The 14,995-nt window shown below is 43.6% G+C and overlaps 1 protein-coding gene across 1 annotated transcript in view; it reads right to left on the bottom strand.

The window, feature by feature from the left end:
* Positions 1-14,241, bottom strand: part of BMPER (BMP binding endothelial regulator) — a 246,556-nt gene extending 232,315 nt beyond the window's left edge. Inside the window, exons 1-2 of the mRNA XM_049641682.1 lie at positions 13,979-14,241; positions 12,862-12,947 (exon numbers count right to left, since the gene is read on the bottom strand). Coding sequence (XP_049497639.1) covers positions 12,862-12,947; positions 13,979-14,111 — 219 coding nt within the window. The 5' untranslated portion in view covers positions 14,112-14,241. The remainder of the gene's footprint in view (positions 1-12,861; positions 12,948-13,978) is intronic.
* Between the last annotated feature and the right edge of the window lie 754 nt (positions 14,242-14,995).

Raw genomic sequence — 14,995 nt, 5'->3', positions numbered from 1 at the left:
AAGGTCAACACCAAGGATCAAAATTTTCATATGCTTCAATCAAACACCAAAATCTGAGAACCCTGTATGTCTGTAACTTGACCAAATAGTGTGTAAATTACTTTAAGCAAGTTTCTCTTTGCCCTTGTCCAGTGTATGCTTTATATAAAACATATATATATATATGTATATACACACACACACATATATATGTATACATATACATACATACATACACATACATACATATATATATATATATTTTTTTTTAATAAATCCCAACTATTCCCCTACATGTACACACACAAGCATTCACAACAAAAAGGAAGCCACTGCTCTCTGGTATATACATTCCCAGCACATCCCAGGAAGGAGGAAGAAGGGCTACTTCCTCCAACAGAAACCACCCCTGGACTAATAAGACTGGGAAAAAATGGCGCATTCTTGCCCCCATCCCAGCCATTCAGCTCTTCCCCAAATTCCCTCTTAGGGGAAAAGGAATTTCCATCCCAGTGCTCACCTATGTGCTAATGGGACTGTGAGCCAACCTCTGGTGGGTCCCACTGGGCACGGAACCACCGTTTCACATGTGCTTGAAAACAGGAAATCACCACATCGCAATTGCAATTCCAACAGCCCCCATTCCCCCCAAGGAGCATAAACACAGGTACGTGGCCGCTCTCGAGTGGGAGAATATCTGATTAATCTTTCACGTCCTCTCATTCAGGAAAATAGTATCCCCACCGAGACCAAGAAACACTGCTATGTGAGATGTCTTGATGCTACTGCTTTTATACTATAAATCCACAAGGCAGGAGACAGCCAGCAGGCTGTGAGGGCCTCTAGGATTTGTGAATTTCTGAAAGGTAAAGGGATGGAATGAAGCAGTCAAATTCGGCACAGCAAGGCTTTCCCAGAGGCAGAAGCTTCAAGCACCACAGACCACAGACACAATGCAGGTGCATCTGACCCAAGAGGGAACAACTGTCATATCTCCCCTCAAATAGTTCTGCTTAAGGAGAAAATGAAATAGAAAAGGAATTCCCCCCCCCACTCCGTTTTTTTCCAGTAAGAAGCTCTAAGAATAAATACGAAAAAGAATGCAGATGTCATTACTTTGCTAAAAAGAAAGCAGTGAGGGGTTAAAGGAATCTTAATGCCATTGCCGGGGTCCACAGATTTCTCAAAGAGGAACCTAGGAAAGATAGGTTTAAAAAAAAAAAAAGCGATGTTTACAGAGAAAGAGGAAAAGAATTAAGATAAAGATGCCAAAAATGCCTCTCACCGAGGCCCAAAGAAATACAAGAACAGCTTTGGCCCTTCTGGTTTTCATGCCTTTTTTTCTGTGGTCCAGGCCCAGGCTCTCTCGGAATAGTTTCCTGAGGTCACCCCCAGATGAAAAGGACCAAGCAACACAACCAAAAAGGCCCACCGCACAGGCTTGAAAAATAAGATGCTCAGCCTAGGCCTGATGGCCTAGGCAGCCATGAGGAACCATCTAGCCAAAATCCATTTAGCTGACCAAGAATACAAGAGTTATTTGGGAAATGCCTGTTTTTTTAAGTCAAATGGAATGGCTGTTATCTCTATTATTTTTATTATTATCTCTATCATTCTCTTTGAAGTGTCTCTGGGTACCATCACTCAGGCTGCAGGTCCTTTCCCAGAGTGATTTTATGGTTATTCCATCAAAGGGGGGCGTTTGGGGCACACACTCTGGTCAGTGAAGATGTCACTTGTCCCGCCCCCTCATTTTCTCTTGTTAAGTTACCTTCGTGAAACCTTCTAACTGCCATTCAGGTTACAGACCTACCTTTGAACTTCTCATTTGGCAGATCTGGGTTAGTACCACCCATTACCTAACATTTAAAAAAAGAAAAAAAAAAACCTCATTACACTACACAACATGTACGTACAATAAGGCCTTTGTCCTTAAAAGAAAAACATAATTTTCAACAGAGTCAGCTCCCAGAAGCCAAGGGAGCTAACATCCAAAACCCAATATAAACATTAGGGCTTGTGTCAGGGTTTCGGAGCTCCAGCCTCACTAAAAGGGGAGGAAATGACCCAGACCAGCAGCTACAAGGATGGGGGAAGCATTTTTCATTGTGACTTTTGAGAGCAGGAGTGAGATAATCCCAGATCCTTCCCTCTCACACCTCCTGTATTGTCACACACATTGCTGCCTTTGACAGCAGGATATTTCTATAAGAGAGAATGTTCCTTTTGTCACAAAGAAAAGCAGGTCTTAATGTCTATAGGACTCTAAATTTTCAAATGAGTACATTCTTTCAAAGGGAAAAGTGTGTTTTTGTAATGATTATTTAGGATGTCTTTTATAGAGAGGGCTGACCTTCTGTGACAAACTCTCTGGGAGAATCATGTTCTGGAACTTGGAGTTCCATTCTTGGGGGTGGGGGGGAACTAGCCCAAGTGTTAACAACCCAAACTATAAACAGGAAACTCCAGCCTGACTCCTACTTAAGTCCCAAGGTTGCGGACCTCTCGCTGAAGCTATGGGGCTTGCAGAGATGACTGGACAAGGTTCTTAGACTTGCAGACTTCATCTCCTAAGACATAAATTCACCCAGGTAACCGCACTACAACACAGAGCATGCTGTTGAAGAGAAGACAACACGCACGGTCCACGGCGTTGATGGGACCACTGGCTGCAAACTACAAAGCTGCGTGGATTTGTAGGGCCCACGTGTCAAATCCAGTCATATCAGTGAATCTGGGATTAGCCTGTAAAGGATGAGGCCCCCCCCCCCATGGGCATGCATGAGTGACTGTGCTTGGTCAGAGTCACAGTCTCAATTGGAGGGGACTCAGGAGTGCCAGGCTCAGAGGGTCCACTCAGTAATTAAGTTTACATTTTTGCCTCCCACCTGCCACCTCCTGACTCAACGGCAAGTGCCGAAAAAGGACAACTAGGCCTCGCCGTGAAGGCCACATTGTGATTAGTTGTCTGTAGACGGGCACCAATCAAGGAGGTGAACTTCTGAAGATGAAAAACAGAGAAGCAACTCGTCTTCCTAAGCCCCGAATACAACCAGCATTTTCCATCTTTTATCAGAAAAGATAGCAGTCACCTCTATTGAAGTTCCACTGTCTACCTGACAGTCATTCACAGTAAACATATTACATAAGTGTAGACAAAAATTTAAATAAAGGGGCACCTGGGGTGCTCAGCTGGGTGAGCGTCCAACTTTTGATTTATTTCAGCTCAGGTCATGATCTCACAGTTGGGAGATGGAGCCTCGCGTCTTCAGGCCCTGCGCCGGGCATGGGGCCTGCTTAAGATTCTCTCTCTCCCTCTCCCTCTCTTTCAAAATAAATTAAGATTAAAAACTAAAAAAATGAAATAAAAACAGTCCACTTAATTGCTTCTTAAAAGCACTACAGAGGGAGTGATTGCCCAGCACTTAGATAGTGGCAGTATCATTTTGGAGGTGCTTACCATATTCCAAACCCTGTTTTAAGAACTTTACATGTTTTAGCCCACAGTTCTGACCAAGGCCCTATGATGAACACAAAGAGACACAGAAAATTAGGCAACTCACACAAAGTCTTACAAGCCAACAGTAGGAGTAGACTTAGGAATCCCTACACTATTGTTCCTTAAAAAATATACGCATTAAATCATCTGCTAAAAGCTGGTTTATGGCACACACTTCACTTTCTTCTATTCAGGTTCTTACCCTTAATAATTCCATTCATACTGTTATGCAAAGGCCTTTCACAAACATCAGTACGTCTAACCCACAGGTATCACCTCAGATAATGGCTCCAGTCAACAGATTCGGGCCTGCATTATTATTCCTCTTTAGAGATGAAGCTGCTGGGTACACAGACCATTGCGATTTGCCCAGAACTCACGACTGAGGCTCAGAGAGTACAAGTCACCTGTTTAGTGATGCACAGCTACCAGGTGGCCCCCGTGAGACTTGAACCCGGGATTTCAGACACCAGGGCCGCCACTCCACAGCTATACTTTAATGACAAAGCAGATATTGAAAATTTAGTGAAGAAAGAAAATATTTTTCCTGAAGACCTAGCTTAGGGATTAAATTATATCGTAATATTTTTAAAGCACCATTAACAGTTTAATAGAGCAAACTTGAAAGTTCATAATGGTAAGATTTTATATTAGCCAGGCTCTTTTATATTGTTGCTCTTATTCATTGGAAAAAAAAGCCTCAGTGTGGTCTTGTCCATTTTGCCCTTAACTATAGAAACATTCCAAAGATGTTTGGAAAAGTATATTACTTTTATCCACGAAATTAGTTTTGTTTTGGTACCTTTTAAAATTTCTTGTGGCATTTAACACTTTTGCTAAGATCTTTCCAAATCAAAGTTTGGAAAATTTGTGATTTTTGCAGTAAATTTTCAGAATCGCTACAGCAATCTTAGCTTTGGATTTCTATCAAATGGGGTTCCACCAAATTCCATCTATGGTGAATTCGATTCCATGGGAAATGTGCAACAGGTACCAGAGAGGTGCGCACCATCACTGACTGTTTCAAATAGTTCGATAAGATGATGAGAAAGGTCCTTCTTCGATATTCTCCTAGAATCTTCAGACTAACATTGCAAAATTTAATACCCCTGGTCTTTCTGTTCTTCAAACCTCTTCTGCCTTGGTCTGCACTTTGCTGGTTCTGCTCCTTCTTCTATAACTACTCAGTCTCTGCCATGGGTTTCTACACTTCTCTACCCTTCTCTTATTTTTTTTTTTAATATGAAATTTACTGTCAAATTGGTTTCCATACAACACCCAGTGCTCATCCCAACAGGTGCCCTCCTCAATGCCCATTACCCATCCTCCCCTCCCTCCCACTCCCCATCAACCCTCAGTTTGTTCTCAGTTTTTAAGAGTCTCTTATGTTTTGGCTCCCTCCCTCTCTAACCTTTTTTTTTTTTTCCTTCCCTTCCCCCATGGTCTTCTTTTTTTTTTTTTTTTAATTTTTTTTTTTTTAACGTTTATTTATTTTTGAGACGGAGAGAGACAAAGCATGAACGGGGGAGGGTCAGAGAGAGAGGGAGACACAGAATCTGAAACAGGCTCCAGGCTCTGAGCAGTCAGCCCAGAGCCCGACGCGGGGCTCGAACTCATGGACCGTGAGATCGTGACCTGAGCCGAAGTCGGACACTTAACCGACTGAGCCACCCAGGAGCCCCCGCCATGGTCTTCTGTTAAGTTTCTCAGGATCCACATAAGAGTGAAAACATATGGTATCTGTCTTTCTCTGTATGACTTATTTCACTTAGCATAACACTCTCCAGTTCCATTGACGTTGCTACAAAGGCCATATTTCATTCTTTCTCATTGCCACGTAGTATTCCATTGTGTACATAAACCACAATTTCTTTATCATTCATCAATTGATGGGCGTTTAGGCTCTTTCCATAATTTGGCTATTGTTGAAAGTGCTGCTATAAACATTGGGGTACAAGTGCCCCTATGCATCAGCACTCTTGAATCCCTTGTCTACCCTTCTCTTAAATACAACCCTTCTTCTAATTACTCTTGTAGGCCCCTTTATGGAAAGCTCGGCGTAGACAAATAATTTATTACGAAAGTTTTGAAGTGTATTTCAATGTAGACAGGTACCAAATTGCTGTTCTCTGGACCGGATTTCTCTTCTGAGCCTACTGGGCTTTTCTACTTGGAAAATCCATATCCAGGCCAACTCATCAGGTCTAAACTCACGACATGCACCCATGTCAGTAACCTCTTCTCTTCTACATGGTCTATGCCACTGACTAGAACTCTCAAAATTCCCTTTAATTCGCCCCACCCCCCACTTCTGTTTTACTGCCAAGTGCTAGCAACATGGGCTCTAAACTTCCTCTGCAAGTCTTGGGGTCTCAGCACACTCGTGCACTTTTTTTAAGGTGAGCTACCCAATTTTGATTATTGCCTGAAATTTGTGCTACCACTGACAGTATATACTATCATGGTAATATCTACCAGATGCAGTAATTTGCCAAATGGGTCAAGCAACAGGATAGAGCAAAAATGGAATTTTGAAAGTAAGCTCTGGGAAGCACACTATTCCATTCAGGTGACTGCACCCTGCTCTCAAGACAGTAAGTGATTAGCAAAGTGACTGCTACAGAGACACCATAGCATTTCATGCCACTTTAATGACACTGTATTTCATTACTGTCTTGCTGGGCGTGGCTTGGAGTCTTTTAATCCACATATTCTAGAACTGGAAGGTGGTTAAAGAAATTCAGAAGAACAAGCGACATTGGTTTACCCCAACATCTTCTTCCATTCTCACTGCCCCTTCTACTCCAGGCTGCTTGCTCTCGACTGACCACAACAGATCCCTAGAGTCTGCTGTCCAAACTCCAGCCTTGCCACACTGGAAACATCCCCACAAAAGCTCCTAGAGGCATTTATAAAAAACACATCTTACTGTGTCATGTGGCTGCACCAATATAGAAATCCCACCCCCCACCCCCCAATTACATGAGTGAAACCGATCTCCTTATTATTGCACTCAAGGTTCTCCCCTGGCTGGTTCCCACCAGACTTTCTAGCTTCAGCTTCTATCAGAGCTTCAGGCCCTCAGGACTCTGCCATTTCCACAATTCCCAGGCACACACTCCTCTGTGCCTTTCCTTCAACAATGCCTTGCCACAACAAACTTTCCTCTACCCATCGAGGTCCCAGATAGTCCAGCCAGATTTCAATTACAGCTGCCTCAGCTCGGGTTCATGTCTATTATAGTGCTTTTCTGTCACTCCTGTGGAACTTATTTATGCATGTGTCTTTCTCCCCCATTAGACTGTGGGCAAGAGTCTGTCCTATTGGTCTTTGCCTCCCCAAGGTGCCCAACCAACACAATGCTTCAAACACAGAAAAGGCTAAAAATAATAAAATAAAATGGAAGGGGAGAATGAAGTGTGGAGAGAAGGAAGAAAGAATAATATTATTGAAATTATAACCTGCTATCCCTAGTGCTTTGAATACTGTTTTATAGAATTAGAACTGGGAATCGAGAGGTCTTAAAATACACACTCAGCTCATTTGCTGATCTTAACTAAGTTCAACAAGCACACTTGACCTCCCGGTACCATGAAAGGTGGTGTTATTCGTATTCTTTTTATCACAAAAGAGTCAATATACCATCAGCTGGACAGAAGTGCCACAGAAGAGGGTGCGAAAAAGTGATATCCTTTATTTGTTCAACAAATTTTTTATGAACGGACCTTTTTTTCCATTGTTTTGCCTTGCCTGGCTTTTCTGTCTGATTCTCCTGCCTTCGCCATAGCTGTACCCCAGTCTACAGAAGGGCTCCCCTTCTTCAGCATCATTTCCTAGACTTAAAACACAGTTTACTGTTGATGCGCAGTTGAAAGACCAGAGACCATGTTTAAAATGGGATGTGGACGAGATGGGAATGAGGTAGGGGAGCACACGACTAAATGGGCGGCAAAAACCCACTCAGGTCTGGAACGGGGTTGAGAGACTTCCACGAGGCGGGCCAGGAAAATCCCCATGTTGCCAGACCACTAGGCAGTTTTTCCAGAATTACAGCGCTCCTGAGTCCCAACTCTATCCCTCTGCCAATAAAAGTACAAGTGAAGGTGACCCCACAGGCATAGAGATGTAAATACTCTGCAGAAAAACGAGGCCCCTCTTCCATGGAAAGTTTTTTTAGTGTTTAATGGAGAGCAAGGGGAAAACTTATACCAGAGCTCACAGACCACTGGACCAATAAGGAAGCAGCCTAGATCGGCCCAGTCCAAGTCTGGAGGGATAGAAAACCCCACAAATGTTCCTGACTTAGCCCCGTTCATTCATAGCGATGGGTGGGCTTGGCATCATTATCCCCATGCTGCTTCTATTTTTTTTTTTCCCTTTTCTGATGAAACTTTGCATCCTACTCCATGTGAGGAAATAAGAATTTAAACAATAACGTCATCATCAACAACAACAACAATGAATCATTCTAGAGAGCTCGCTCGATGCCAAACCCAGGGCTAAGCCTTAAATGCTGTTGTTCACTTGATTCTCACAGCAGATCTCTGAGCTTGGTATTAACATTCATCCCACTCTCCAGATAAGGAAACCAAGCCTTGGAAATGTAAGATAGCCTTCCCACGTTTACCACCAGTTAGAGACAGAGCCTAGATTTGAACCCAGGCCCATCTGATGCCAGATTCAAAGCTCTTTGCCAAAATATGATGCAATGCCAGACAAAAAAGCTCACTGCATTGCAGGTCTTCCTTTGAAAGGGTCTTCCAAATTCCAGACCAAAATCACTTGAACCACCCCTGAAGAGAGCCTATGTCAGCTTCACAGAGGTTGAAATAACTCTTTGAAACTCTTAGAAGTACTTAAAGATGTCTTTAAATAGTAAACAAAGAAAAAGTAAAAAAGTAGTAAGAGCAAATTGGTTTAGTGGAGACGAAATTGGCTTCACATCCCAGTTCTGACTCTTAGTAACTATGTAACCTCAGGACATTTGCTCTGCCTCTCTTAGCCTCAGTAAAGCATGGGTAGAAATAATTGCTTCAGAGGTAGTACTGGTGAACTTGCTAGCACAATGCTAGAAATAAGTTACTTCCCTTAAAACTGTTCTATTGAATACATTGTTCTATGGAAAGGCAATTGATCACAACACCTTCTAAACAGAAAACAAACAAACAAACAAATCCTGACCACTTCCTTAGTGATCGAAACACCTGTGATAAATGTGATACGAAACAATTTTCAAAAACTTATGCAAATCTATGTATATGTGCATATACTAAGGGCAGTATCTCTCTGAACACATCTGGACTACTTCATATTTCCTTTCTCTCTTTCTCCCCACCCCCATCTCTCTGTCTCTCTCTCTGTCTCTCTGTCTCTCTCTCTCACACACACACACAATGAAATCCTGATGTAACATTATCTCTCTCATGCTCAACATGTGCCTAACACTTGCTCAGATAATAGATATCTCTTCTCTAGCCAGTTAATTTCAACAATAAAAAAAAAAAACATGAGGATGTTATGGAGATAAGGCATCCCAGAGAACCAAAGATGCTGGTAGCTACTTCTTTGGTGACAGAGAACTTTTGTGATTAAAAGGTAGAAGACAGCAGACAAAGTCTCCCCTGTTCTCACCACTTGGTTGACTCTAAGACAGGTGGAGCCCGCTTCTTGTAACACCAAATTTCACGTTGCTTTTTATGAGCAGAGGGTCCATTTCTACATTGCACCTCCGGATTTAAAAGAGGAAATTTAAACCTCAGAATAATGTTTTTTGCTGAACAAAATGTATGCCAAACTAAGCTCTGACTGACTTCTGGTTTTCTGAGTCCCGGCCTCCAAAGTTTTCTCAGGTTTCCAGGACTGGGCCGAACTCATTGGCTGGTGCCATTTCCTTCTATGTGACACTTAGGTGGAAAAGGGACAAGAAGTAGGAGTGCCACCTCAAGTCACACTTGGTGGACGTGGCGATGCCCAAAAGATCCAGAGAATTGTTTTAGATTCATTATCTGAGCATGGCTGGCTCTTATCAGCTGTACTTCAGGAAAGGCACCAACGTGTTTTCCTAGGCATTCTGGGGGAAAAAAAAAAAAATTCCAGCAAGCAGGGGGAAAAAAATCATACAAAACAGCAGTGAGTCTGAGCCTTCCTTCCTCAACCCCATAAAAGCCCGTTTTTTAAGGCGGAGGAAAGCCACGCTTTGCTTTCTGACTAAACAATGGAGCACTGGCATCTTTGATCTAAACTGCCTACCGGATTCCCTCAATTTCATGACAGTGGTCCAACTTTCACCTTCCCCTTGAATAGATGAACTGAAGCTTTTCTGACTCCTACACTTTAAAACTATATCCATCACCAGTAACAGACAGGTTATTCTTGGATCACAGCGGATTCTGGCAAGATGCTGGGCCGAAGCAGACGAGGATAAATGAGAATACGATTATTCAGTTCTGCTTGCCGTGGCCACCGTGCCCGCTGTCATCCTCAAAATTCCCACAGAAATGAGCTCATTCCACTTTAAAACATTTCGGAGCTTAAAGGTTTAAATCAGGCCAAGTTGATTTTGTGGGGTTTTTCAGGCTTTTACACTGTAATTACATACAGGACTTCATGCCACCTATTTCCTCCCAACTGTAACATTTTACGTCTTTTTTAAGCATACGTTGAGGTTAGCCTTTTTTTTTTTTCTACATGTTATGAAATAAGATATGAACTTGTGCTCAGCTTTAGGTACCTTTCTGCCAAAAGGCTGGACCAACACAAACTAAATATGACTATTTTCTTTATCCAAAGTACAGTTTTGACTATTACATACCCTCTTAATGTACATACATAAAACCGGCTCACAACTAAAGCTCCCTGCAGGTCAGCTGAAATCATAACGAGATTTTCCTTTCATATAATGTGATTAACAAATGTTAGCTAACTGAACTCCAAAAAGACTCAAAAGAAAAAAACAAAATAACTCAAGCAGCAACGAGAAGTAAAATGATTCAACAATCTTCGTATTTTTTCCTTGCTTTTTCACACCTTTAATTAAGCAAATAGCCTGTTCCACTTGATTATAGGTAGGTGCCCTAGAGGCAGATGAAACCGAGAGCGAATTCCAGCTCTATCTACTACAATATGAACTTCACAAGCTACAAGACTCTTTAGCCTCAGTTTCGTTGCCTGTAAAATGGGGGTAGTAAAAGGTCTCAAAGGACTTTTGTGATGGCTAAATTAAATAATGCGGGCTTAGGTAAGTGCCAGCAAATAAAGTGTTTCGTAAATGTTGCTGTTACTGATATTATCTATCTGCTAAAAATGGCTACCTTCCAACCTAAGTATACAATGCCAACCAGCCTCACTGCAGTCTGGGGTGCTTTGAAATCCAAGGACTGCAGTAGATCCCTCAGAAACTTACCAGAACATACACAAATAGAGAAGTGGCCATCCATCTATTCCTTCTCAATTTTATCAAGTCATTACAAATGTTTGGAAGCACCGACTATGACAGCTTGGGTCCCATAATCCTAAACCTCTGCAAAGGTCGGGAGAACGTATCACTGAACCTTTCAGTTCCTGAAGGAGCTCAAGACATCTTAGGAATAACAAGTGAATGGGATTGCCCGAGTTAGGACTTCACGTGTTTATAAAAGGATATCTAACAGCTCTCACTCAAGGCAGATACCTTCAAATGTTGAAGATATAAATGAACTTGCTATCCTTCGGAGCTTAATCAATACTTTTTAGAATAAATAATCATTCCCACTTGAATCCCAACTGAGGCTTCTTTTCTCTTCTGATTCATTCTTTTAGCTTCAAAACAGCAGGATTCTAACAACTCTCTTATTTTCAGTAAGGCTGTGCTCTCAAAGAAAAGCACTATTTTCCACCCTAACAAGAATACTGAAAAGGGGGATTGCTCTGTGTAGAATTTTTCATAATGTTATTCGGGAACAGTTTGCAAACTGTATATTTAAACTTTATAAGTAGTAACACTGCCAAAGAGAAAAACACTATTTTCACATGTGGAGCTCCGAGCACATTTAAATGTTATTCAGTAATGTCCCCTGAAATCTTAAGAGATTAAGATAAAATAATTTACTCATTTTATACAGATAAGATCAGTGAAAAGGGAAGGTTATCACTCCCCCAACCCACCCTCCACCCCCCACTACATTTGTAAATATACAATGGAGACAAAATTTAAATGCAAAACTTCAACAGGTCATTTAGTGAAGGATCACTAACTGACGGGGTAACTGGTAAAATCTAAAGAGCCCCTTTCCTGGCTCCCTTTTATTAAGGTAACAACATTTACCATCTCAGCAAATGTAATGTATTTTTACCTCTGTTTCTGTTGATTCCCTTAGTCTTCAGAACCTGACAATCATTTGATACAGACATTCACCTTCACTCATTTATCATTTTGCAACATTGACCTCATCCCTTGTCATGAGAAAGTTTGGGTAGTTTAAACCCAGATGGCTTGGCTTTCACCTAAATTGAGAAGAATCCCTTCTATGGTTCCATACAGCATGTTGATCTGTTAACTAGCAGTCATCTATCACTTTTGGGCTTTGCATTTGACTGCCTTAATGTGTTTCCAACAGGGTTTTGTGATGTGTAGTTCTTAACCAAGTTTTGCCAAAAGTGATTGGCATGTAAAACACTGTCCAGCAAATATGTTGCTCTTTGTGAGTCTATATTTCATCTCAGAAATTCGTGTTCATATAACTTAATCTCCCCCATGTGGTTACTCATTAGATCTTATCATTAAGTATTAAACCAAAATAAATGGAAACAAATTTTTTTTTTTTTTAGTCTATTAGCCACTGCCAGTGTTAACGAAGCAGCTGACAGCCAAGTGTCATTCTCTGTTAAGGATAGAATGTCCTTTCTGACTCATGCTCCCAGATCAGAAATATAAAGACTGTTCTGGAGATCTTAGGGTATCACAGGCAGAGAAATCCAAGATTACACCTCATCCTCATGTTTGTTCTCTGTGACTGTCACCTCTCTTTCCCCTTGTCAGGGATATCTTATCCCCGACTTTTACACTTAAACGTTATCTCATCTTCCCACTAAGACGACAGAATCAAGGCAGAAAGTGTGGTGGCACCTATGATGTGGTGGCAACAGCCATTCCGGGAACAGACAGTGCCAACGGTAATTTTATCACTGAGACGATGCCTCACAAAGCCCATCTTAATTTTATTTCTATAAGGATGATGTCAAAAATAAGAATCCCAAAGAAATTCAACCGAATTCAATTTGCCAGCTATGTGCAGTTTTGTAATGACTAAAAACCATTTTTAAGATCTGGTTATATTATTACATTTAATGGATTCACCTTGTCTAATGGAGCGATGGGCTTCACATTACCTGATCTCCATACTTACCAAGCAGACACACATTATACAAGGGTTGTCTGTGATGAATGGGATCTGGAGGACTTCACCTTCATTTTCACATTTCGCAACAGAACCTGAAGTGAAGGGGAAAATTCAATCTCACTGAATGGCATTATTGCAAACATTTAAATTTTTACACTAATCCTTTTTGAAGCAACTACCCAGATTCAGAAATCTCTAATGAGTTTTAAATTATCAAACTCAACAAAACCAAATCCCCCCAGAAATAATTATTTTAAATAATTTTATTTGAGGTTTAAAAAAAAAAGCCTGTCATATATAAACAGATTTTCTGCTCTCAGATGACTTAAGTACAAATCCAAGTATTTCACTGACTCTTTAATACTCCTCCTCCTTGATGAAGGTATTTCAACTAAACACATATCCCCATATAAGAAAAAAAAAAAAAATTCAAAGTGGACATTGAGGCAGAACAAAATTCAGGACTGTGGCAATGAACAGGCCTTTCTATGAATCTGCCTCATATAATCTTGAGTTTAAATCACTTTTTGAAACAATCTTCTTTCCTCCTCTCTTAGAAACGGACTCAATATTTTCTTTTCTGCACCAGGTGTCAGTAAAGTATGTCCTTCAGAATAGTAGCTGAGGTCTTCACCTGCCTGAAAGCATATCATTATTATATCCTGCTGATATTACCCTTTTAAAATATGACAGTTTCTTTAAATTCAAAGTCTGGAGTGCCAGTGTTTTAAAAAGCACTCCTTACACAGAAGCTATGTCGGAACCTTGTAGAGTGAGAAAGAAGGGTATGTGGAAAACGGCGCAAATGTTTTTCCTTGATACGTACATGAAGGGAAGGGATCAAAACAAGGGTTGAGGAAAACAATAAAAATAAAGAAATTTCTCAAATTCCAATAGAATTTCTCTTGATGTTAACAGCTTCTCAGTCCTCCACCCCTTAACCTACTCACTGCCTTCCCACCCCTTAACACGGCGGGCTTCGCTTCATCCCCACCGGCCAGCGAGTGGCAGGCGCCAAGGTGCTCGCTCCCCACCCTCCGGTCTCCCGGGCGAGACAGTGCCTCGGCTCCCAGGTACCAAGCCTGCGTCCGGGAGGGCCGGTCCCTCCCGCCCCCTCCCCTACCTGTCAAGAAGGAGGAAGCCAGAGACATGGGGACCCCCGAGCAATTGAGCAGCAGCAAGACGCAGCAGGTAATCCCGGGCGAGCGCCGGCAGGGACGCTCATCCAGAGCCCTGACGCCGGAGAACCAGAGCATCGTCACCTGGAGGGAATCCCGGGCGACTGCAGGTCCCGCGCCGCCGCCTCTGCTCCGCTACCTCCGCTCGCAGTCAAAAAGGGCTCTCAGCCGGCGAGTCGGGAGACAGTCCGCGAAGGAGGGAGGCGGGCGCCCGGGAGGGGGGGCTCGGGGGGGGGGGGGAAGCGAGGGGTGAGGGGCGCCAGGGAGGAGGGGTCCTGCGGCCAGGCTCCTCCAATGCGGTTTTTTTTTTTTTTTTTTTTTAGGGAGTTGCTCACAGTGGCTTAGTCGTCGGCCCCCCTACGCCAGAGATGGGGCCAGGAGGAGGGGACGGCGGAGCAGCCGGAGATAGGCCGAGAGGAGAGGCTGCGCTGCCGACTGCGCACCACCGCTCCGCCGCCGCCGCCAGGGCTGCAGCTACTGCCCCGGGCGCTGCCGCCGCAGCCGCGTCTTCCACTCCTGTACTCCCCACCTCCCGCCGGCCCCGCCGGCTCTCCGGCCGGCCGGCGCGCGCGCACGCTCCCGCGCCCAAGACGGGGGCGCACCGGCCGCCGCCCGGAACCCGCTGGGGGCGCCCGGGTGCAGGAACCCCGCGCCCCGGACACGTCTCAGCCGGGCGTCCAGCCCGCTCCCCAGCCCCTCCAGGGAGGCCGCCGGCCCCGGGTCGCGGATCCGAGCCGGGCAGGCGTGTCTCCACGGCCCGGCGCGCTCGGTGCCTCCTCCCTTTCCCGGGGAAACCCTCCCTAAACGGGGAATGCCACACCGCTTCTGCTCACGCCCGGGTGCCCCAACCTTATGAGAGAGCAGATAATGGGGCGATAGGGGCGCCTCACCACCCTGCTGTCTCCCAGGTGCCCCAGCTTTGGGAAGGAGCGACAAACGGGGCGCAGGAGGGGCCCAGCAAC

This window comes from Panthera uncia, chromosome A2 (assembly GCF_023721935.1).
Source record: "Panthera uncia isolate 11264 chromosome A2, Puncia_PCG_1.0, whole genome shotgun sequence".
Classification (NCBI taxonomy): domain Eukaryota; kingdom Metazoa; phylum Chordata; class Mammalia; order Carnivora; family Felidae; genus Panthera; species Panthera uncia.
This window is presented reverse-complemented; position numbering and strand designations above follow the sequence as displayed.